Raw genomic sequence first — 23,548 nt, 5'->3', positions numbered from 1 at the left:
TCACATTGGCATTGATGAATTCTGCTTATGTAGTTGCTGCAAAACATAGGGTCCTCTGTGAATGGTCTGGGTATTTACATACCAAATGTCTCAGCATTACTAGACTACCTGTTATACTACACTCAGCACAATGTTATCCACATCTTTGTCTCTATATTTTCAAGCACTAATGTTTTATATTCCTTTCCTTGCTACCCTCAGCATCTTAACTGAGTGATTTTTCTCTTCATGCTATATTGAGAAAAGATCAGGCTATATTAGGTTTTTACCCTTTAGCCACATGGGATTGACTCTTAGAAGACTTGCTTTTTCTGTGTTTGGCTTTTTGAGGAGTTTGAGCTGCTCTCTGAAGGTTGAGGCTTTCTATGCAAATACGAGAGAAAAAGCAAGATGCTGAAATAACACCAGCAGGTAAAAAATAGGGAGGGAGGAGAGGTGGGAGCCTGGAGATTGCCAGGATCCTGAAAGCATGAAAAGATCACACTCAGAGCATTACGTCTGCACACCTGCTCCTTCCTTGGATGTGTGTTGTATCAAACCTTCACCTGGCTGTTTAAGCCCAGAATCAGTCACTGCTTGCTTTCCTGTGGCCCACTCTGTGGCATCTTTGTAAGGTAACCTTTGCAATAGCAGAGGGTTGATGCTTCCCCTTTGCAGCCATCTGCTGTTGAGCCCTGCATGCTTTTGAGATGGCATTTTTCTTGTCACACTTCTTTTTATCTGCAGGCTGAATGGCTTGCAGGAAACGAGAGAATTAAAACTGTGGCTTCACTGAAGGCCCACATAACCTGGTCCACTTGGCTTTCATATAATCATAGAAAAATACAGGGTGGAAGGGGCTTGAAAGATTCCTGTTTTGCTTTCTCTTATGAAGGCCCTTGTTACTTCAAACTACATCAAGTGTAGCCATTTGGAGTAAAGGCCGTGTCTGTTATGCCCATGTTGTTTCTAAGGACAGCAGCATTTTTGTGTAATTTTAAGAAAAAGGGGTTCTCTTAACTGAGAAATAGTAAGTATTTAAAAAGAATAATCCCTTGCTATTTTAGATCACCATATACAAAATACACATGAATATATATGCTTACAGTATTTTATGTGTACATCATTGCTGGAATAGATAAGATTCTCTGCTCCTTCCGCTGAAGAGTATCTCTTCAGGGAGACCCACGGAATAAATTAATGAGGGTGTTAAATAAATACATCATCCTGCTTCTGATAGGCCAAATGAAGGTGTTCAAGATAAAGTGCATATGGTTGTAACAAAATTACATAATTTATCATTATTAAGAGAAAGAACTTTCAAATAGGTTCTTGCCTATTAGCTGTCTTACTTTACTTCACACATTTGTGAAAACCAGACAAATGGTAGCAATAAATTAATATTTCCTGCCTTTTTAAAAGCTTCATGTAGCAGCAGTTGTAGGATATGTTATGGGATAAAGAAACAAAGAAAATAGCATTTGCACAGCACAGGCTTGCAGAAGTAAAATACACGATAGTTCTAACTTCTCAGCTCTGTGCTTTCCTTCACTTCCTTTCCCATTCTCTGTAGACAAATGGAATCAATTAAAATAAGGGAAATGTCTCCAAAATAATTTTTTTCCATATTGATTCCAGCTCTGGAGAGCTGGAATAACCTATGTGTTTAAGAAGCCAAATGCAGTTTTTCAACATTCTTTCCTGAGTGAAAATAAATAAGGCTGCTGCTGTAGCATTTAATACCAGCACAAAGATTTGGCAAGCAACTTAAGTTATTGATGAGGTTTTGGTTCCATTTGAGTTGTATTAATTACTGTGTACCACACTGGTGTGTTTATTATTGCAGTAAAAGATAATTTCAAAAATGGCTGTCCATATTCATTTAAAAACAAACAAAAAACATTAAACTGACCTTAGTAAATATGAAAAAAATTTTATCAATTGTGCTGTGTATAGCATATCAAATTTTGGTTGTGGAGGAGAAAAGGTAACGCTTCTTAAGAACAATTACCACTTTACTTAAATTGGCAAATTGGTTGGCATAATCTAATAGGACTCTAGGTAAGCAACTTATAAGACTCTTGACAGCTCTTAAAATAACCTTTATTCTTGAACATTTCTATTCTTGTCAGCATTCACTTAAGATGCATTTTGTAGTCACCATGACAGAAAATGTGTATGTGGAACTTCTTCATTTAGTGTTAGAGGCCCAGATTAGCAGCTGTAAATGCAATAGGACTGTGGCAGCATCAGGGATTTTTCTTCCTAGTTAAGATTCAGCAGTGTGCCCATGAGATACATCTGTCAACTTTCCAGGTGCAACAGGAAAAAAAAAACCCTGATTTTATATATTTGTGTGTGTGTATATAAATATATTAATAGGACCTTTTAATAAATATATTAACACGACCTTTTACTTTTTCTCCATACTAAAGAACCATAAAAAGTATATGTTTATATGTGATCCCTAGCTGTAATAAGGTAACAATTTCTTGCCTGCAAATTTGTAACAAAAGAGAGAAGATGGATATGTTTATTATCTAGAGATTGGTATTTTAATTTTTCATGTATTTATGCATGTGTGTATAACAACCTGTATGTATATTAGATATGTAAATGTGTTTAATATGTAAAGCTATCTGTTGTACATCAGCTTTAGTTATAAGCAGCATTTCTTCAAGAAAAACAGGAAACCATTGTTACTTCTCCAGTGATGACCTTCTTGGGAGATCAATTTTTTTAAAAACTGACACCTAGAGAAATTGCTGTCTTGCAGTGTTTCTATATTACTGTGCTGTAGTGAGACTTTTATGTGTTTAGGCCTTGCATTTTCCAATAAGTTGATTCTACATAAGGTGAAAGTGTTGCACCCTCTCCTGTTAGGCCACTCTTGTTTTTTTCTGCCATCAAAAAATAAACAATGGCATGAAAAAAACAAACAAACAAACAAACAAAAACTAGTGAGTTTGCTTTTGAGGGCAGAAAGGCTGTTGCCTAGCTACTTACCTGAGTAATTTTAGGGCACTCACCCTGAAATATATAAGTGAGACCTCACACAAGCAGGTAGCTAGTTGTTTGGACATTGGCAAGTTTGGCAGGATGATAATAAGGATGAGTAATTCAGTGACAATGAGAAAAAGTATCTTCATCCAGGCTCAGCAGGATTTGTTAGAGCTCATGGGTTATATGCCACAATTATAATTCTGTAAAGTACATGGGAAAAAGAGATGTCTGGCCATCTTTGTGCTGCAGAGCCTAAGGAAGGAAAAATATGGTGATTAATTGAGTAGACAGACATTTATACAGAGCTGTCAAGGAAAGATGCCATCATACTTTTCAGAGCAGAACTATTCACTCTGAGTGAAGCAAATTCAAAAAAAAAAAGTTTAAAACCCAATCACCTTATGTTCATCCCTACAGCAATATGAGCAGTCACTTCTACCTCAGCTCTGAGCTGCAAAGTAGAATCTTAGTGTGGATAAAATACACAAGACATACCACATACCTTCAGAAACTGGAGATTATAATCTAGTAGTATTTTGCAAGTAGTAGCAGTAGGTCTGCAGGACCTACTCCACCAGCTGTGTCAAGATGGGAAGGCAGCCCCCAGGATTCGGGTTAGCCCCTAGGATTCGGGTTAGCCCCTAGGATTCAGGCTGCCTCCCAGGCCAGCACCTCTTGCTGCAATTGCATCTGTCACATGGTTTGGCATGGAAGCCACACACAGCCTGCTCACCAGCCACAGGTGTCCCTGAGAGTCAGACACTGGCAGCCAGACACCTGTGGAGAGGACAGAGTTCAGAGTTCAGTCAATTTGGCTGGATTTGTTGAATTTTTAGGGCAATATCATGTTCTTTCAGTGTCTGCAGGACATTCAGATTTTGCTTCTATAATTCTTCTTAATTCTATAATTTAATTCTTACTGCACCTCCCCATACGTATCTTTGATGCTCTGTTATGTAGGGAAAACCTTTTCTACATGATTTTTCCCACCAAGGGCAGTGAAAGATTCCATGAAGTGGCTAATTCCTGTGGTTGCTTCCTGCCAAAGAACTAGTACTTGCTAGTACACACAAAGACCTAATCAGAGAATGGTTGGGTTACAAGATGAACTAGTGCTTACTCTTCAGTGATTTCTTTTTCACCATTTGTTGTCTCACATCTGCTGGTAAATCCTGTTCTGAAGCCCTAAGCCTTCTCCTGGATTCAGACAGAAGGCAATAGTAAGGTTTCAAGAACAAGTCTTCTTGATAACAAAAAACATCTGACCATATAGACTTGTACTAAGTCTTTGAACAAAGACAAATTGTCAGGTTTTGAGGGCTGGACCTGTCAGAACCAAAGAACATACTTTTTCAGGCAGAATTTAAACACCAAATAATTCAAAAGGAGCTGCAAAGCAACATTTATATTTCTGTTTATTTTCTTCTCCTGATGACAGTGTGGTTCTTTATTGCACATTCTCTCCTGGAGAATTTAATTGCAATGTGTTACCTAAAGAGGTAAATAAACTTTTGGGTCACCAAGTTGCTGAGCAAATAATAGGGCCTTTTTCCCAAAAAGTTTCCTGTGGTCAGTGGAACTCCCCTGGCTCTGACCTATGCACTGGCTTCCAGCCAACTACCAGAATGTGGCGTACAAGCAACAAACATGCGTGTTGAAAAAAGAACACAATAGCTAGCCACTTAAGTCTCTAATTTGGGAGAATGATCCACAGTGAGTGCATGCTGCTGAAGTGCTGTCTTTAGACTCGGGGTGGTGAGGACACTGTAAGAAGGCTGTTGTGGTTCGTAGGGTTAATGAGTGTCAGTGTGTAAATACTGGTGCAATCCTTCTGCTGAGGCAGGGGATGTTTATGGATGGGAATTTTTCAGCAGCTATAAATGGAAGGTTTGTTTGTTTTGTGTAAGGCACATGGGAAAGGCTTGATCATAACTTTAAAAATTCAATGCTAGTGACTTAAAAAGAATCCTTGGGTTTCCAAGTTCAGCTTACAGTGCCATGGCAGAGGTTCTGGAAGGGAGGCAGCAAAGCAGGCAAGCTGCAGCAGCCCAGCAAAGGCTGACAGCACAGCACTAGTGGCTCTGCACTTGCTGAAATGCCTGCACGCCTGTGGTTTGCTAAGGAAGCAGCTCACACATAAATCTGTGTTTTTATTGCATTCGAGTCAAGAGGTGCAGCAGTAGATAACATCACCTGTTGGCACAGGGACAGCAAACAGCAGCTCGTACCTTTCTCCTACAAAGCCATCTGCTCCAGCTGAATATGATTGACTGAGAAGTCACGTACTCAGTCTCATGTATCTCCCCAGCTGGGGGAGAGAAAAAAAAATGCAATTCAGGTTTCAGCATTTTTGTAATCCCTCTGAGCCTCCCATTAAATTTGCTCTACTGTGTGGGAAAGGATTAAAGATTCTTTGGGCTCCAAAACACAGTATACAAAAATTAAATACTTCAGCATGGTTTGTGGTAAGACAGCAACTAAAGTGTATAGCCTGCCACATAACCCAAAGCAGCAAGTTCTCTTGACAAGTAACACTTGTTGACAGCTTAAAATTTCTGTTGGTAACACATGCCACAGTTGTGTATGGCCTTTGTATTAAATATTCTGTCTGTAACATATTTCATAAGTAACTTCAAAAATGATCAGAGTTGTTCATATGCTGTTACTGACTTAGCTCAGAGTGCCAAAAGAAGGAAATATTTGTTGGCAAGGAAAACTTCTGTTCCTTTACGAACAGCTTCATAAATGCTCCCTTGTAATAAATATTTCAAGATTAAAATCAATGTGTTACAAATTTCAGACAAGGCTGTTTATCAAGATTAAATAGTTCATTTCCTAAAAGGCAATATTATTCACATTTTATGTGAGTGTGAGCACAGATGAGAAATTTTTATTCAAGAGAGGCCAGGATTTTTCCTACAAAAAATGGTAAACTGAAAATGCCAAAAACATTCTTTCCCTGATTGTTTGCTGCTTTGGGAGCTTGACTTGCTGTTAGGCCTAATTTGCACAGTATTAAATTCTACTAAATATACCATGCTTAGTGTAATTCAGCATCTAGCCTTTTTTGTCCTAATTCGACACATAAATGTATGAACCTTTCTTTTTTTTTTTGTGAAAAGGACACAGAACTACTGTGTACCCAGGCCTGAAGGAGAAAGTACGGGCAAGAAAGGGCATGACAGATATTGAAAAGTAGATTCCAAAATTCATACTTTAAAAAAAAAACATTGTCTTCTGCTTTCATTACCCTACTTGCATGAAACTTCTTCCTTCCCCAACTCAGCTGCTAAGCCAAGAGCTGTGTGTGACAGCTGCCAGCTGCTCATCCAACCACAATTTACCAATGTTATGGGGCAGACTAGAAAGTGATAAAGAACAGGAGAAGTCAGAGCATCAGTGTTGCATTTTTGTCATATTTCATTTCACTAGAAAAACAAATATAGGAGGTCTGAACACCACCTCGTGAACAAGAGATAACTCCAGTGTGTGTAAAATGCTACTGTTGAACTGTTTTCACTATTTGTAAGGCAAATTAAATTAGGATTCCAAAGGAGCTGGAAAATAATACCATACCATGGCATTTATATCTAGGCTCTCCACGTAAAGGGCATAAGAAATACCTGCTGATTATATTCCATATTTTTGTTTTTCATTTTTCTCAACACAGAACCTGCTTCCTTTTTCTCTTCTGTGACTTCTAATGGTTTGGGTTTTTTTTTTTGAGACTTTAAATGGTATTCATCAATTTCATTATTTCAAGATTTTATATGTGCAGGTATTTTATGTATTGGTTATTTTTCTTAAGTTCTGGACAAGTGTATTATTTACAAAAAGAAATATTTATAGAAAGAAAAATGTAATTATGAAAAAGCTTAATATCTGGGCTATTCAGTTCTTGGGGTTTTTTTTGGGGAGCCTAAATTATAACCTGTTCACTGATATTTTGGTTTGATTTCAGGGTACCATTGACCACATGTACGCCACAGAAAAATTGATCATTGAGCGTCCAGGAAACACATAGCCAAGAAAAACCTCTGATCCTGAAACAACACTGGACCATCTTCAGCATCCTACAGTGCCACATACAGAAACTGCACATGCATGTCTGAGCTTGTCTGATCAGCATAACAAATGCCTGAGAGACTGTTTTTGGCAACCAAAGTTCTATTTTCTAAAGGGTCATATGTTCTAAGATAAATGGCTGTGATTTATAATAGTATGTAAGGTAGTCTTGGAATCTGTTTGCTTGTGTGTCCTATGTTATGGAATAGTTCCTGCCCTATTTCGACAATAAAACTCCATTATACTACCTGCAACCAGCTACATTATTCTGCTGCTGACCTTGTCTCTCACTGACCACAAAAAACATGTTAGATTTAAAATCCCTCAAGATTTAAAACCCTTCACTCAGTTACTAAGTTTGTATTAATCCTGTTGCATTTAAAAATATCCAGCATCTGAACTAAACGAGCAAGTACATATTTTATTTAAAGTATTAAAACCAGAGATGGTCAGAATTTTCATCTCCTGGACTTTGATACTTACAAGTATCATAGGCTGCATTGTGTGGTTTCCTTGAAGAGCATCCCTTGACATTTCAGGAAGTGACATAAAAAATTCACTAGTTCTTTCTTTAGTTTCCAAGAGTTAATAACCAGTCTTGTCCTACTTTTAACATAATTAATTGATCAGAATAGCAGAATGTAAGACTTGACTTACTGAGGCGTGGGAGCTTTCAAATGTTTTTTCCCCACCCAGTCCTTTAATTTGTTGAGGTGCAGCCATTAGCAGAAAGCTCAATATCACTTTATGAAATATTTCCCTTTCTCACAAACATCATGAATTTTGGCAGAAGAAAAAGAACCTAACTGGAACGGTAACTCAAGTGCTATAAGTCATGAACTGGCAACAAGCTTTGTCTAGAAAAAGTGCTCAGCATAGCATTTTATTGATTATTCTTAAATCCACAGAATGCTCAACACTTTTAAGACCATAGATTAATAAAAAAGCAAGCAAAAATTTTGATCTGGTTCTGCTCAATTCCTTACTGTCCTTGATTTTGTTTTCTATTAGAAATCTGCAGAAAACTTAAGCAGTGCAAACCTGGCATACAGGAAAAAAGTTTCATTTTATTTCAGTGAACTGTTGTGGGGTTTTTTAAGTAGAAAAACAGAAGCTCAAAACTAGTTCCATGGTCCTGTGGCCTTTGAAATCTACCCCTTATTTTTCCTGCTTCACAAAATTTGTCTTTTGTTTATGTTCTTCAGTGTTGTTCATGCTCTGCAAAAACATTATTAAAGCAGAGTGTCTAATTAAAGTGTCTAATTTAGAACAAACTCCCATTCCTCACTGCCCCTTAAAGTGTATTTTACCATTTTGTACAGTTAGATTGAGATCTATAGTAATGGATTTCATACGGACAGTAAAGTGTACAGAATAAAATAGTGTGTACCTGAGACTGCCAGTGTAGCCCCCTTTCAATTTCAGATAAAAAGCAAATACAGTAATTATTCTCACCTTATTAGATGTATAAGTATTGCAATGTAAATTGCTTTTAATGAACATTCCATTTAAATGGAATTTAACTATTCTAATAGGTAATATACATTAGATTCTGTATTTGAAATCTCCATATTCACAACTGGATACTTAAGTGCACTTAAGTTAATGGCAAAAGTGCAGGGGAAGAAGGGTTGATTGCTCTTTAAGCTTCCAGTGAGCTCACAGAAATGCAGCATCTTACACTCTTGGATGACACAGGCTTGAAAAGGCTGCCAGTTTTGTACTGTTAGAAACTTGGTTGCTAAAACAGCACATGTAAAATCCTTGTCTACAACAACTTAATTACTGGAACGAGCACTGCACACCATTTCAAGATCTGAGAATGTATGCTAGAAAGCAAAATAAACATATTTACAAATAGCATAGCCCTGATTTATAAAGAAGGTCAACTCCATCAGTAACATTTTTACTATTTATATCTATGTTTTCACCATATTTACAAAAAAATAAGGGGAGTTTTTCAATGCATGTACAGTTCTTCAAACATACCTTTCCAGTGAAGTTCTTCAGCATTGTTTCCAACAAGAATACAGCTTTAGATGGTATGTGCTGTCATACAGACAGGCAGTTATGGGAATGGGAAATGTCTTACTAATTCCTTCCAAACTATGAAGGAGATTACTTCTCCCTTAATGCCTAAAAACTCTGTTGTTAAGTTTTTGTGGTAGATAGAAAACTACTGCAGTCCCAGTTCATAGCATCTGCTCCAACCTTCTTTCTCAAGGTTACCACTCAGATTCTGTCTCCCTTACTGACTTCTACCTTCAGAGGAGCAGTAGCAACCTTCAGCTACAGAGTCTACAGAGAGAACCATCCAGGCTGGGGTGGGGGGGAAAGTAGTGGTACTCTGTAATTTCCCTCTGTCCCCAGTCCATACTGCAGAGGGTAAGACAGCTGACCTTCTCAGTAAAGGACAAATTCGTTCTTACTTGAAATTACTGATCAGCTTATCATACAGTATTTATACTGTACTTATGCAGTATTTATACATTACTTATTAGAAGCAAGGTAAGAACTCTGCTGCTACAGTCCAAAAGTCTTTGTAACACTATCTAGCTTGTTAACAGGAATGCAAAGCTAGCAAAGATATTATTACTTACTCCTCACACCCAACAGCATTTTAGATGCTTGTTCCCTGTTTTGGACAGGCCTGTATGTTTCCTTTGCTTCTAACATGCACATGTAAAGTGCATGGTCAGCTAGTGTTAATTATGTGCGTATCAGTTGTACATGATTGAAAGATACCTACAAATATATTTTTTCCTTGCCTGATGTCAATTTTAAGGTATTTTGCCAAAAAATACCCAGTTCTGTACAAAAACATAGCTTGACAAACGCTTTATCATTGAAATCCTACAAGCTCTGGAAGAAAAATACTTGCTAACCACACTGGCTTAGGAAGTCGAACCCAGTTGTAGTCTGGGGTGACTTTAGTGTTGTGCTGGTGTCCATTGGCCCCATTCTTGCTCTTGGCTAGGGCTGTGCTCATGGCTGCCAATGGAGAGAGCGGACTGGAGAGCTGGCACTGTGCTCCAGCCTCGGAGCTGCTGTGCTCTTACAGCTGCACCTTCTGTGCTTCACCAGTTCCGTTTACGTTGCAATACTCATTAAATCTCTCTTGGCACGCTGTCAGAAGCTTTGTTGGATTTTGTCAAAGCAGTGTAAACAACAGGAATAGTTAAAACACAAAGGAATGATCCCATGATTTATGTACAATGTCCACTATTATTAAAAGTATATATTTTTTCCTTAGAACAGAGCTCAGTAAATATCTTTACTAAAGCTGCAATGTCTTAGCAAAACAATTTTGATTTTGTATTATATTAAAAATGTTTTTTTCCCTGATCTCGACACTTTAGCAAACTATTGACCTCAGCAGTATGAACCGAAATTTGAGTGTTTGCCTGTACTGAAGTTTGTCATTAATTTTACAGGATAAGCTTGGAAACAGCACTCTGAAAGGAAAAAAATAACCATTGATTAATCTTAGTAACTGGTCAGAGGACATGCATTTACGTTGTGTGTTACAATTTCTCAAGAACTTTTTCTGTAATTGAAAGCATGGCTTCAGAATGCCCAGATACATCAGCAGTACAGATTTTCAGAAGGAGAGTAACCCAAGTGAGAAGTATGTGCTTTATATACCGTGTTGAAATAGGCTAAGAAGGATTTTAACTCAGTACTCACTTTTCTCAAAAGGTGTTTTTATTTTTTAAAAAAACTTCCAAGTTTCCAGGCATTAAAAGCAAAACTTTTGCTCTCTAACACCAGCTGACAGAATAATTTTATGGAGAAGCACCACCCCCTCAACTTTATTTCCTGTAATACAACATAAATGCATCTCTCCTGATCCCCAGCACAGACATACGTACGCATAAACAGAGCCATGAAAGAGCTGTGCTCTGACTGTTTTCCTGAGTTTTCCATCGTGATCTACAGTGAAATGCTGGCATTATTCAAGTCAGGGCTATAGTGTTTGCTTTATTCCACCATTCTTAACACAGGCATAGTTATTTCATACTCTTGGGAATATTTTGCTTGACGACCTTTATAAAAAAAGAACTAAGCTGTGCAGCTCTTTAACTGAGTGTTTACATTCCTACTTTTTTCACTATTTCAGAATATAAGAATAGTGCATGAGGCCTTAATGTGAAAGCAGGGAAAAAAAAAATAACAGAGAAGCCAGTAATTCTTCCAAACCCGTCTATTTTCTACAACTGTAAAAGGAAAAAATATGGGACTCTCAAACCTGTTTCATAAACATATGCACCTTCAAAAAGATTCCACAGCTTACAGAGGTAATTAAATATATTTTGCAAGAGATGCTTCTTTCTAAACTACTTACCTATTTTGCTGTTAAACCAGTATCTACTGAAGCTTTGCAAGAGGGGGAGATGATGGTAATTAGTGCATTCAAGTAACTACTCTTCTGTCTTCGGGAAAAAGAACTGTGGAGACCTGTGAAGAATGTACAGGCTTTCTATTGAAAGAGTGCACCCCATAAATATTTATAACAGTCTTTGGCAATATGCTAATCCAAGGCAAGTAATTTTCCCTCTCTCAGAAAGAATCATGAAAAAACAATTAAGGTGATTTAATTACTGCCATGCACAGACAGCAGATTTTGAACTCTTGACAGATGAACATTCATCACAGTGCCAATGTTACCCTAACCCCATAACACAAGACTCTGAACAGAATGGACAATTAAACCTAGATCATTCCCCTTACCTTCCTGCAGTACTTTGGGCTGGATCCAAATCCCAAGGAAGCCAATGGGAGCAGAAGCCAGACTTTCCAAGTACTGACTGAAAGCTCCAATTTTAAATAAAACAGAAGTAGTTTTCATGCAAGCTTACAGATCTTCATGGCACCAAAGTAAATTTAGCTTCACAGCCCTTTCCTGAATCATTTAAATCTGAATTTAAAAGTAAATGTACATGGCAAAAAAATTTCTTAAGGAATATTTATATTTTATGTCCTTCACAGTTACCCCTGCAGAATTTCACCTACTAAACTTTCTTCATTTATATACACCTATAAAACCATTTGGCAGCTATTCCTACTGTAAGTCCTTAATCCATGATGGGGGAACAGAAATCTGTATACAATAAAAATCTTTGGAGCTGGAGTTCTCCCAAAAGTGCAATAAATCTTAAATTTCTTATTTAGGTTAGGGGAGGGAGCATGTTTATGAGAACATATTCCAAAAGTTATGCTTTGAATCTTTATGAAATACATTAACAGTAATGCAACCAAATGGAAAGAATGCTTCGCTTAACATTTTACTCTACTGGCCTTTAGATTTTAATCAAATTTTTAAAACTTCATTTTGATTATATTCCTTTGAGAATAAAGTTGCAATTATGCCATGTGTCTCAACCTATGGCCAGGAGCCCTAGGGTTTGTTGATGTGGGCTTGCTAGCCTTTGGTACACACATGGTCCAATTGGATTTTTACAACTGCTGCCCAGTGTAATCTTTGATAAAGCCTTGCATTTCCATAGCCCTCAGGAACCTCAGATATGAAAATACAGATAACTGTGAGTAGGCTGTCTTTGAACCCTGCTTTGGAAATCTATGCTTATGTAAAATCCCAAGAGCACAGAAATGTACTGTCTATCAAAAAGTGAGTATGTCTGACTCCCATCAAGAGGTTTTCCCCTTCCTTTCACAGAAAGAAATTCTTAATAACAAATAAAAGCACTTCGCCAAGTATCAAAGCACAAAAATTTTGTGATTTAATTAACAGAATTGGCAGGATTTTCAATTGGCACCGAATTTCTGAAGCACTCAAAAGATTTTACTGTCTAGCCTCAGTAAAGTACTTTCTTGCATTTCGAATTTCAGTTCACACATCTGAAAAGCAAGTAGAAATGTCACATATTCTGAATGTCAGTGTTTACAGTGGACCAGAGAACATTTCCAGGCGCCTATCACTAGGCACAGCTAGCCAGGATTCTTCATGGTACCACCTCTGCCCAGACACAGCCATCAGAATATGGCTGCTCCTTTAAATTCTGTTAAGGAGACATTGCTCCCCTCCTTTTTCTGGCGATGTTTCCTTCTTCTCTGAAGCAACTAATAAACTAAGCACAGAATAAGGAATGGGCTTCAGAAATCCTAAATATTACATTGTACTTAAATGAAGGATCAATCTTGACACTGCACTAAGAGCGCACTATTTCATTGATGCAGCAATCTGAAGAAAACCTGGTATGAATTAGCCGATCCCCATGTAAAATCCTGTAATGCATGATAGACTTAAAACAAACTTGTGTAGGGAATCAGCAGAGTTCACTATTCTCCCTAAAAACCTTTTTGGTGAGAGTTCACATGTAACTTGAAGGACAACAGTACAAACTTCTGTTTGCCTGCACAGAACTCTCCCTCTGTGCATTGTCAGAGCAATTGATACAGTTTAACAGCAGAATGGTTTCTGAAAGAATTAAACACCGTCTTGTCTCTGGCTGTATTCTCACACTGTGGTGTATGCACAGGCTTTTTTGGGGAGAGGGAGGACAGGCTGTGTTTCAGCAGTAGTGCACATGTGAGCAGAACTGCAGCACCTTTAGCCTGACGCTCCCTCTGCTTCGCGTCTTTCCCCCAACAGACTCCCTGCTTTTAGCTCTGGGTCTGTTCCAGCCATCTCAAAAGGCAGGCTAGCTGTAGGCTTGAAAATGTTCTCAAGTATGGGAAATCTTATCAAGAAGCTATTTATTCTAATGTTGTCAGGATAGCCTTTAAAATGTTTTACATCTTCAGGGGAAATGAAGACCTAAGAAATCTCACATTATGCTCTGTTTCTAAAAAGGAAAATGCCATTCCATGGTCTTATGCAAGACCATACATCCACGTCAGGGCATTTTCTGCATTCTGGCAATTGTTCTTCATTAACCAAAAATAACCCATATTTTGAGATACTGTATCAAAAGAAAACAAGAAAAGTCAAATTTGCAGAAGAATCCCAACAAAATTTGACCGTAACCTACCTACTTTCCACCCATGCTAGTAAAGCTTCCTCACACCACAGCTCTGCTCAAGATGCCTGTCACAGACTCGGAGGGTGATTTGCCTTATGGTTCTGGCAGGACAACTGTCATTTTCAGCTACAGCCCTAAACACTGCTTACAGATGGGATCATCCCTGCTCAGGACACATACACCACAGATTGCAAAACTGTGAAGCCTGCTGTTACATTTCGCTAAATAGAAAAAAAAAAAAAAAAAAAAAAAAAGGGGGAAGAAAGTAAGTGTAATGGTGAGCTTTATAGCTTTTTTTAAAACTTTTTTTTATTCTTACAAACCCATTTGCATTGGTAGTTTTTGCTTAATTTCAAGAGTTGGGACACCAGTAGTAGTCAACCTCTAGGCTTGCAGTGTAAGAGTGAAGACTATAAAATCAATTCAAGTGTCCAGCGCCATAAAGTCCAGCTGTGTGCACAACAAAGTTCTTTCCCAGCAACATACAAATACAGAAAAATATGTAGCAAAAAAGCTGAATAAATTATAAATACTTGAGAAATGTGGTGGAAAATGTAACATAAGGAGAACTGAACTAAGGCACTTGTTTCCATGTGTTACTGAGGACACCCTCTCTGTATGGCAGCGTCACTCCTCAGTGAGAAGGGTCATCCAAACCAGACCCAAATCTGAAAATACAGAACCGTGTACGAGACAGACACCGTCTTTCACTTCACAGTGCACAACTCAAAGGTGTTACGAAAGTTCTCCTGATAAACACAGCATCAGCAAGTATTTTAACTCCTCCTTTGTCCCAGTTTTAGACTCATCAGTTGTTTGAAAAGAAGTCACCAGTCTATTTTAAGCAAAAACATTTCTGCACAAGTCCCTGTTGGCTGCTATTAGCCAGACAGGATCTACATGTGAGCCTGGGGAGCGGTACCAAAGTGTGTTGAGTGACAAAAACCAGGGCAGCCCAGTCCAGCCCCAGATCCAGCCCCAAAACAGACTGCCTGCTGTTCAGAGCTGCCACAGCCATGGCAAAGGTGGGACAGGCACGCAAGCCTGTCACGGGTTTGACAGGTGTTCACAACAGTGAATCATATTGTTATGGAGTCCATTGAACTAAAAGAAAATAATAAAAAAAGGACAAAGCACACCATTGTTGTCGCAGTACTGTGTCTTTCAAATGGATCTGAGAACGGGAAATCTGGGATCCTAAGTTAAATCTTTAGTGAACACGCCACCAAGTTTTCACACGAGTGCTCTTGACTAATTGGGTAAGTGGAGTCAAGCCCAAATCAAGACCTCAAAAATTCACTTCAAGAGGGGAAAAGCAAAGCCCATGCTACTCAGTCTCCCTGCTCTCTCTCAAAAAAGAAAAAAAAAAAAAAAGAAAAAAAAAAAAGACAACCAAAAAGGAGAAACATTCCACAAGCCACAGCAATGCGAGCCTACGCACATCCGTGTTTCGCTGGCAGAAACTGAAGCTCCTGCTTAAAAACCACCAGACTTGGGGCAGTCTCCGGGACGGGGCCCTCGGCGCGCTGGCTGTCTCCCTCTCGAGCCGGGACTCGCTCTGGGCGCGGAGTGCGGCCGCCGGCCCCTGCCCGGCCGGGTCCCCTCGGCTCCCCTCGCCCGGCCGGCGTCAGTAGCGAGGTGCGGCGGGGGCCGGCGGGGCGGCGGCGGGGCCGCCCCCGGGGCAGCCGCAGCAGCGCAGCGTGTAGTTGCGGCCGCCGTTGTTGTCCCAGAACTCGCCCTGCGGGCTGCGGTAGCGGATGGCGAAGTGCAGGGCCGAGCCCTCCCGCAGGCTCGGCGGGACGCACAGGGTGAAGCCGTAGCGCTCGGCCGGCGGCTCGGGGGGCAGGGGCGCGGCCGGGACGTCCACGAAGGAGAGCCACTCGTTGAAGGTGTAGCGCACCGTCACCTCCCTGGGGCCGGGGCCGCCCAGCACTTGCACGGTGCCCCGCACGTCGGTGGGGGCCGCGGGCCGCCCCAGGCGCTCCAGGCAGACCCGCTGCCGCCGCAGCCGCTCGGCGCTGGGCTCCCCGCCCTCGGGGAAGTCGGGCACCAGCAGCAGCGCGGGCGGCGGAGGGTCGGCGCCGGGCTGCGGCGGGTCCCGCTCCTCGCCGGGCGGGCTCTGCAGGTGCGACAGCGCGGCGGTCGGCACCTGCGGCTCCTCGGCATCGCTGAAGTGCTTGACGCTGGCGAGGCTCAGCCCCAGCGAGTCGGCGAACTGCACCCGCTTCTTGCACTTGCCGCAACAGTCTTCGCCCGCCGCCGCTTCCCCCTCCTCTTCCTCCTCCTCCCCCTCCTCCTGCCGCTCGCCCGGGCCGGGGGACGGCGGCCGCCCGCAGCGGCGCAGCTCCAGCAGCACCAGCCGCTCCCCCGCCGCCTCCCGCTTGGCGTCGCGGGGCACCGTCGGGGCCGCGCCGCGGAGCCGCCGCTCCTCGGCCGCCAGCTCCTGCCGCGGGCGTGCGGGGCTCGCCATGGCGGGGCGCCCCGCTGGGCCCGTCCCGGCCGCCCCTGTGCCGGCAGCGGACGGGCCGGCACCGCTTTATCCGGCGCCCCCGCCGCAGGCCCCGGGCTGGGGGCGCGCCCCCCCGCCGGCCCCGGAGCCTCCCCGCGGGGCTGGGGCGGGACCTCCCCGGACGGGCAACGCGGAAACAGCCGCGACGGGCGGCCCCGCACGTCCTCCCGCCCCCGGGGGCCGCCGTTACCAGGGCGCGGAGCAGCGAGCAGCGAGCAACGCTCCCGGTTTTACGGGCTTGGAGGAGACGCGGGCAGCGGCGAGAGGCGTCCCGCGGGGCCCCCCGGGGTCTCCCCGCCGCCGCGCCCCGCACAACCAGGCTGGGGGGCTGCTTCGTTATTCCTTTAATTGATTATTTGTTATTATTGTCATCATCACCGTCGTCGCTATTTAGGCTTCCACCCGCCGGAGGTTCACCGAAGAAAGAGCCCGGAGGGTCAGGATTAAGCAGGAGCCCCCCCATACTGGCATCACCGAGGAGTTCCATCCATTCGGGGAACGGGAGGCGGTGGGCGTTGAGCGGCCCCTCGGGACCGGGGCTGAGCCGCCGCCCGCTCCGCCGGCCTGGGCGTAAGATAGGCGGGGTGCTCCCCGTGAGCCGCGCTCGCCTGCTGCTGGGAGTTTGTCAGACCCCCGGCTTTTTTTTGTGTAAACCAGTTTCCACCCATCCTAACTGCAGAGAAAATCTTTGAGACCAGAGCTCGAGGACAAAACCCCAAAGGTAAAACAAACTCCACAGGTATTAACTTTTTAAAGTACAATGTGTTTTGTAAGTAAATCTCTCTTTTTTACTCACACCGGTATTAACTGTACTGTGACTTGTATAAAATCAAGCCCAAAGGCTCAGAAGACGTACATGTGTGCACAAACACCCTTTTAGAATGCCAGGCTATCTCCAAAGTCTCTAATTAAAAAGAAAATCAAGAGGGAAAACAAAATACAGGTATTGCCCCTAAATAAATAAAGTAGTATCCCTCTCAGTTTTATTTTATAGGCATATTTATTTTATAGCATAGTAAGCAGCATCCTTATAACAACATATTTTTATAAGTAGGATGAGGACCACATCTGAGAAGTTTCCAAACTTGGTTCTATACTTTGTGCATGCCACAGCTATTGGCTGGGGTGATTTGCATGGATGATTGCAAAAATACTAGATTTTTAAACTTCCCTCAATTCTTTTTCTCATGGAAGAGACAACAAAAAGCATATGCAGACAACCCAGTGCTTTTTGAAGCAACATACTCCCACTATGGATTTAGCAAGGAGGTTTTTTGTTTGTTTTGCATAGGTTGTTATATTTTTAGCATCAGTCTGGTTGCCAAAAAGCAGTGTGAGTGAATACACTGCAGTTCAACTGAGTGTGCACTCTGGGTCTCGCAGAGGAATGAATGTCGAAGCAGCAGAAACATCACCGAACAGTTTTGTTAGCAGACACTGCTGTGAGGATGTTCTTGCTACACCTTGATGGAAGAGCTGCACAGCGAGCAGTTCCTTGGGAGTGCCAGATAATCTGACTACTCGACATTTGTTTGGCATTTGGTTTAGGGCATTGCAAGAAGAGGAGCAAATCGCAAACATCCTGGCTGGCACCTGCTGTGCTGATGGAAAACATGATGAACACCAGTTTGCCATCAGCTGCTGATCACCAGCTCTGCTGGGAGCTGCCACGTTCAGCAGGAGGTTGGCTAAACCCTTAATGGGAGTGTTCCTTTGCCTTGTCCACTCCATGGGATCTGGTCTGCCACCATTTCAGCTCTTTGAAGCAACCAGCCTCAACTTCATGGTGCTAAACCACAGACCGTGGTCCTGAGTTGCTCAGCTGAACTCTGTGGTGCAGCACAGGAAGAGGAACACAATTATCCTCTTCCTGGATGTGGCAGCAAAGGTGCTGGTGTCATCTGTTTGCATCATCACTCCCCACCTGCTGGTGTCTCTAGCAGAGTAGTGGATGTAAGTTTTGGGTGTCTACCAAACACTCTCCTGTTATGTAACATTCACTGTAGTGAAAACAGGTTGCAAGCACTTTCTTTCTCGTGCCTGGAAGTGAGACTTCCTCACCTGCCTGTCTAAGGCTTGTGGCACCTCAAATTACCAAGCTGGAAAGAGGAAAAATGAATAGATGATGTGTAGGATAAGGGTGCTTAGTCCTAAAAATATGTTCAAGAACGCTTACCTAAAATACAACACTGCTACTTTTAATTTCTTGAAGTGCTATCTATTATATGGTGAGGAAAGCAGAAATTAAGAAACCAGCCCTTACTTCCTCATGTGGAAGCTATCCCAGCTTGCCAAATCATTAACAAATGTTTTAAGCAGCAAAGGGAAAAAATTGTGCCATTTGCTCATAAGGCAAAACCATTTGGACTACTAGAAATTTCAGAGTAATGTTAAAGGTTTAAACAAAATAAGGGACAGCAAAAAGAAAAAACAACTGTAAATATTGGTAAGAGTTAAGTAATGTGGTAGCAATTAATACACATTTCTTGTGTGTTCCATAACTCGAAGACAGGCCTGCAAAAAGAACTACAATTCATAGAAAATAAGCAAAAGCAATTATGCCAACATAAATCCATATTGCAGGAAAATAATTAAAATCAGGCAATTAGTGGCACACAGATTCCTATTTTAGTGGGAATCAATTGCTACCATTTTGAAAGGAGTAATTTAAAATCAGATAAACCTTTAGAACAGATGTTCAACTACACAGCAAACCCTGCCAGAAGACATTAGTTAAGGAGGCATTTAGTGTTCTGTGTTTTAAAATGGCTACTCCTAAAAGAATGATGCAACCCGGGTCTTGGGCTTCTAAGTACTATTTACCAGATTTGCTGTTAAAGAAAATGTTGTGATAAAAACTGAGGGATTTCCTAGTAAAAGAGAGATAGCATTATTAGCAGCCATGAGGCTTTTTTGCATTCTCTGAGCTTGGACCAGATATGTTTAGGGTTATTAACTACACACAGGATCAACACAGCACTTTCTTTCTTTTCCTTGCTTCTCTTTCATGACGGCCCAACTTGACCCCATCCTGCAGTCAGCACACACATTTTGCAGAAGCATTTGCATCCTAAGATGATTACTGAAAATGACATTAAATAAAAAAAAAGAATGTGAAAATTACTGGTCAGCAATCCATGGTATTGCTTTTCAATTCTCACTATGATTGCATGAGAAGGTATTTCTCAGGAGTCATTACATCAGGGATTTTGTGTTGGAGCTGTATTTGATATGGAGCTCAATAAATTGGTCAAGCTGTTTGGACTGATAGTTGTTGTAATTTGAACAGAAAATTAACATGAAAAAGATTGTTTGCAGACACCCAGAGTCAAGTAACTGGAGGAATCTGTGGATTCAATTCAACCACACAATGTAAAACAGAAACCCATTCAAATATGGTTCATCATTTCCTTTAATGCACTTTTAATATTACCTTCAACTTTCAAACCCAAAGCTAGCAGATTTTCCAGTTAGCCCAAGGTAAAGTATTCAATTTTTGGATGTTCAAATATGCCAGATCTCTCCAATTTCCTACTTATGTGTTAGATCTCCCATGACAATAGCTTGTCAGAAAATGTGAATGAGTCATAACTCTTAAGCCCTATGAAACAATTTACAGGGATTTAGAAATAGGCAGGGATTATCACAGTTCACATACGAAATTAATACCACCTTTTAAAAATGCTAGCAGCATTCTTTCAAACAATATTCTTGCTTTGCTTTAAAAATTATGTAGCCCTTTACCCTGGTTTTAGCAGTCGTGGGTTTTGTACAAAAATTCAAGCAAGGATATTATTAGCCTCTTCAATGATTAAAAATAATAAATAAAAAAAAATATGCTTCCTATCCCATATGAAATTCCAGCTTCTCTGTGTTTCTAATAATGGTGGAATTTTGCTATGTCTATGGGGATGGTCAAACACTGAATAAAAAACTCATTGAGTCTATACAATATGAATAGAAATTATTCAGAAGTTAGATTATTAGACCTAATTTTCTTCTTTATGCAGGAAAACCAAGCCTCTGTACTTCAAGAAGGTATGCATTAGATCCATAATGGGAAAAGTACTGAAATGGAAGCAAACAGATGCAAGTGATTACTTTAATTTCCAAATCTTAAATACTAATATTTAAATGTAATTTCTGCACGATGCCCAGCAAGCAAAACCCTTTAGACCTTTGAGTCTCTCAGATAGCACTTTTAGATATCTCTGCTGTATATGTTTTTTTGTATCTTAGCACACTTTCATCTGATGCTCCTAATGAGATTAAATGCATGAAAATACACTTATTACGTTTTTCTGAACTACAGCAATGGCTTTGTTTTCTATAATTATGTTGAATATCCTTTTCAATTACTTTGAATTATTTGAATATCCTTTTTAATTAATACCAAGTCTTTGGCAGTAAGGCATGTCTCTTCATTTGGGTGAAATGCTGACCTCCTTGAAGGTGGAATTTTGTCACTGATTCAGTAGGTCCAAGATTTCCCTACATCTGGTATAAAATCATGGCCATTCTTCATGACAAGTAAATATATAGTAAGTCACAAAGGAATCTCAATTTAGAATGAAATTAGCATTGTCTGTGACAAAACCATGTTGCACAAAAGCTTCCCATTCACTAAGATTTCAGAAGTATTGCTTTGGTCTTGTGGTTCATAAGGTTGTCAAGACTGGTTCAATACCTTTTGTATTTATAAGTATTTTTCTAAACTTTTTATGTTCATGTACACAGAAAATCTTAGGCCATTTGTCAATCTTTTAATCAGTAAATTATATGGTGATAAAAACCCCCTCCCATGTACAAGTTGTCATCCTGCCTTCCTCATAGAAATGTTGTTGCATTTCAACAATTTAACTCAAATAAACAGTCTCTGAAAAGGAAAAGTTTCGATTACCAGTGAGAAAAAATGGTTTCAGCTTCCAAAGGGTATTCACAGCATTGGAGTTGAAAAGGGTTTTGTTTTATGGGTTTTGTTTGTTTTAATGTGGATCTCCAGAAAGTTGCAGAACCACATCTCTTTCAAAAGTTTCTGATGAACACTGGGATCCAGGTTCTCACATGTAAAACCTCTGTGTTTATGTGGGGTTTTGTTTGGCTGGTTTGGGGTTTTCTTTTCAATCTCAGAAAAGTATAATTTGATCAAATTCTTGCCCTACATTATGCTAGCATATTGTTTTGGACTTCAGTGAGAAAGAAGCTCAATCATACCCAGAGTAGGTTGATATAAAGGGCATTCTACCCCCAAAACTATTGCTAAAGTATTAAAATAATTAAATTTTTTTGCTTGCCTTATTTCTTAAGTTGCTGAATTTTGCTCCTACCCTGCCACCTAGCAGCCTGCTTTTGGAAAACATAACCCAATGTCTTCTTAAAATTCTGTAAGGAAACTTACTCAGAAAATGTTTACCTCTTGTCTAAGGACACTCAGAAATTCCAAATGCTTGACATACCCTCCAAAATTAACTACTGGAAAGGATATAAAACATGACAAAACAACACATCTCTAGATCAGCTTTTTGAGCTGTTAGCACATGAACAGTACATGTCTGAGTCATTAGATTTCCCTCTCACCTACAGCATTAGATTTTTTTTACTCATTGGAAATGCAACATGAAAATGGAAAACAACATGAACTTGTACCCACATTAATTCTGTTTTATCATTTTGTGTTTGCCTTTGTTACAAGCAGCAAGGCGCGGAGCTCGCTCAAAATCAATAGTGGCATGAACTCACTTGGTCTCTCCCAGGACAACAGAATTTGCCAGCTGGTCCTTCCAGAATTTGCCAGAAGGACCTTCATGACGTTGGCTGGCAAAACCGTGCTGGTCTTTAGAGTTGTGTTTGACGTGGCACAGAGGAACGCAAACCTTACCTCATCAGCTCAGATATGTCCTTTGGGAAAATAGAGTTGGGCAATCTAGCCTGTTCTAAAGACTCCTGGCTAGTGCAGGCCAACCTGTCCAGTCCAGCAGTCGCAGCTGGGTAAGCTGTACATCAGTCCCATTTCTTGGGTTAAAATGGCAATAGGCTTCCAAGCAATCTTGCTGTATAAATGCTGCATTAAAATTTGTTGGCTTGAATGTGTGTTTTTTCACACTGTCAAAAGAGGAATTAATTCAACCCTGTCTCTCTGCATTTTCCCAGACTGTCTCAGTTACAGTCAGCTCTCAATAGCTTAACTATGATACCAGATAGCAAAACAGGTATCTGATAGAGTATATCCTGTAAAGAGAGTATTGTAAATGCAGACGAATCCAACAGGAAGAAATGATGATGTCTGACTCAGTTCAGAAGGCTGAATGATTTCTTTATTATAACTATGCTAAAATACATTAATGTACTATATAAATGAAGATACTAAAACTACATACCCACTTTCTCTAACTACCATATCTAACTCATGACCCTGTTCCCGAGAGTCCACAGGTGGATCTGATTGGCCATCAGGCTCAAACAATCTCACCAGAATCCAATCAAGCAATCACCCCAGGTAAGCAATTCTCCAAACACATTCCACATGAGAAAAACAAGGAGCAGAAATAGAAATTGTTTTATCTTTCTTTCTCTCTGTGCACCTCTATGAAAAATCCTGAGAGAGAAATGTCCGTGTGACCAGAGAGAATGTTTATCACAGTAATTAATATGGATTCTCACGACTTACGAACATCACAGCTTCATTTGATGTATATATAAACCAGTGACTAGGAATCTGTAACACAATACAGTACTGCTAAAAGCACACAAGGAGACTTTGGAGTTGAATTTCAGTGAATAAAATAGATTATGTAGTGGGCTGGATACAGAGATTTGCTTTTCTGAAGAATGTTAATAGTTTTTTACAGTAAAAAAGAAAAAAGAGCTGAAATATGTGCTGCTTTGATATTACTGTACCATTCTAATAAGCGAGCCTGTACTTGAAACCTCTCAAGTGCATAAACAAGAAACAGGACTACATGATAGAGCCTAACCCTGTAAAAGCAAAGAACTGGCACAATAGCTGTCA

General features: G+C 40.7%; 2 protein-coding genes across 2 annotated transcripts in view; one reads left to right on the top strand and one right to left on the bottom strand.

The window, feature by feature from the left end:
• Positions 1 to 7,301, top strand: part of LYRM4 (LYR motif containing 4) — an 84,811-nt gene extending 77,510 nt beyond the window's left edge. Inside the window, 1 exon segment of the mRNA NM_001198887.1 lies at positions 6,944 to 7,301. Within this exon segment, the coding sequence (NP_001185816.1) occupies positions 6,944 to 7,006 (63 nt within the window). The 3' untranslated portion in view covers positions 7,007 to 7,301.
• Positions 7,302 to 10,730: 3,429 nt separating this feature from the next.
• PPP1R3G (protein phosphatase 1 regulatory subunit 3G) lies at positions 10,731 to 16,664 on the bottom strand. Its single transcript, XM_030265453.4, has one exon. The coding sequence runs from the start codon at positions 16,498 to 16,500 to the stop codon at positions 15,658 to 15,660; it is 843 nt and encodes a 280-aa protein (XP_030121313.4). The 5' UTR covers positions 16,501 to 16,664; the 3' UTR covers positions 10,731 to 15,657.
• Between the last annotated feature and the right edge of the window lie 6,884 nt (positions 16,665 to 23,548).

This window comes from Taeniopygia guttata, chromosome 2 (assembly GCF_048771995.1).
Source record: "Taeniopygia guttata chromosome 2, bTaeGut7.mat, whole genome shotgun sequence".
NCBI lineage: Eukaryota > Metazoa > Chordata > Aves > Passeriformes > Estrildidae > Taeniopygia > Taeniopygia guttata.
Note: the sequence above shows the minus strand (reverse complement) of the source record. Positions and strands in the feature narration are given on the sequence as shown.

Bases quoted from the DNA above. Each gene is read 5' to 3' on its own strand.
- PPP1R3G (XM_030265453.4), bottom strand. From the start codon at position 16,500: ATGGCGAGCCCCGCACGCCCGCGGCAGGAGCTGGCGGCCGAGGAGCGG.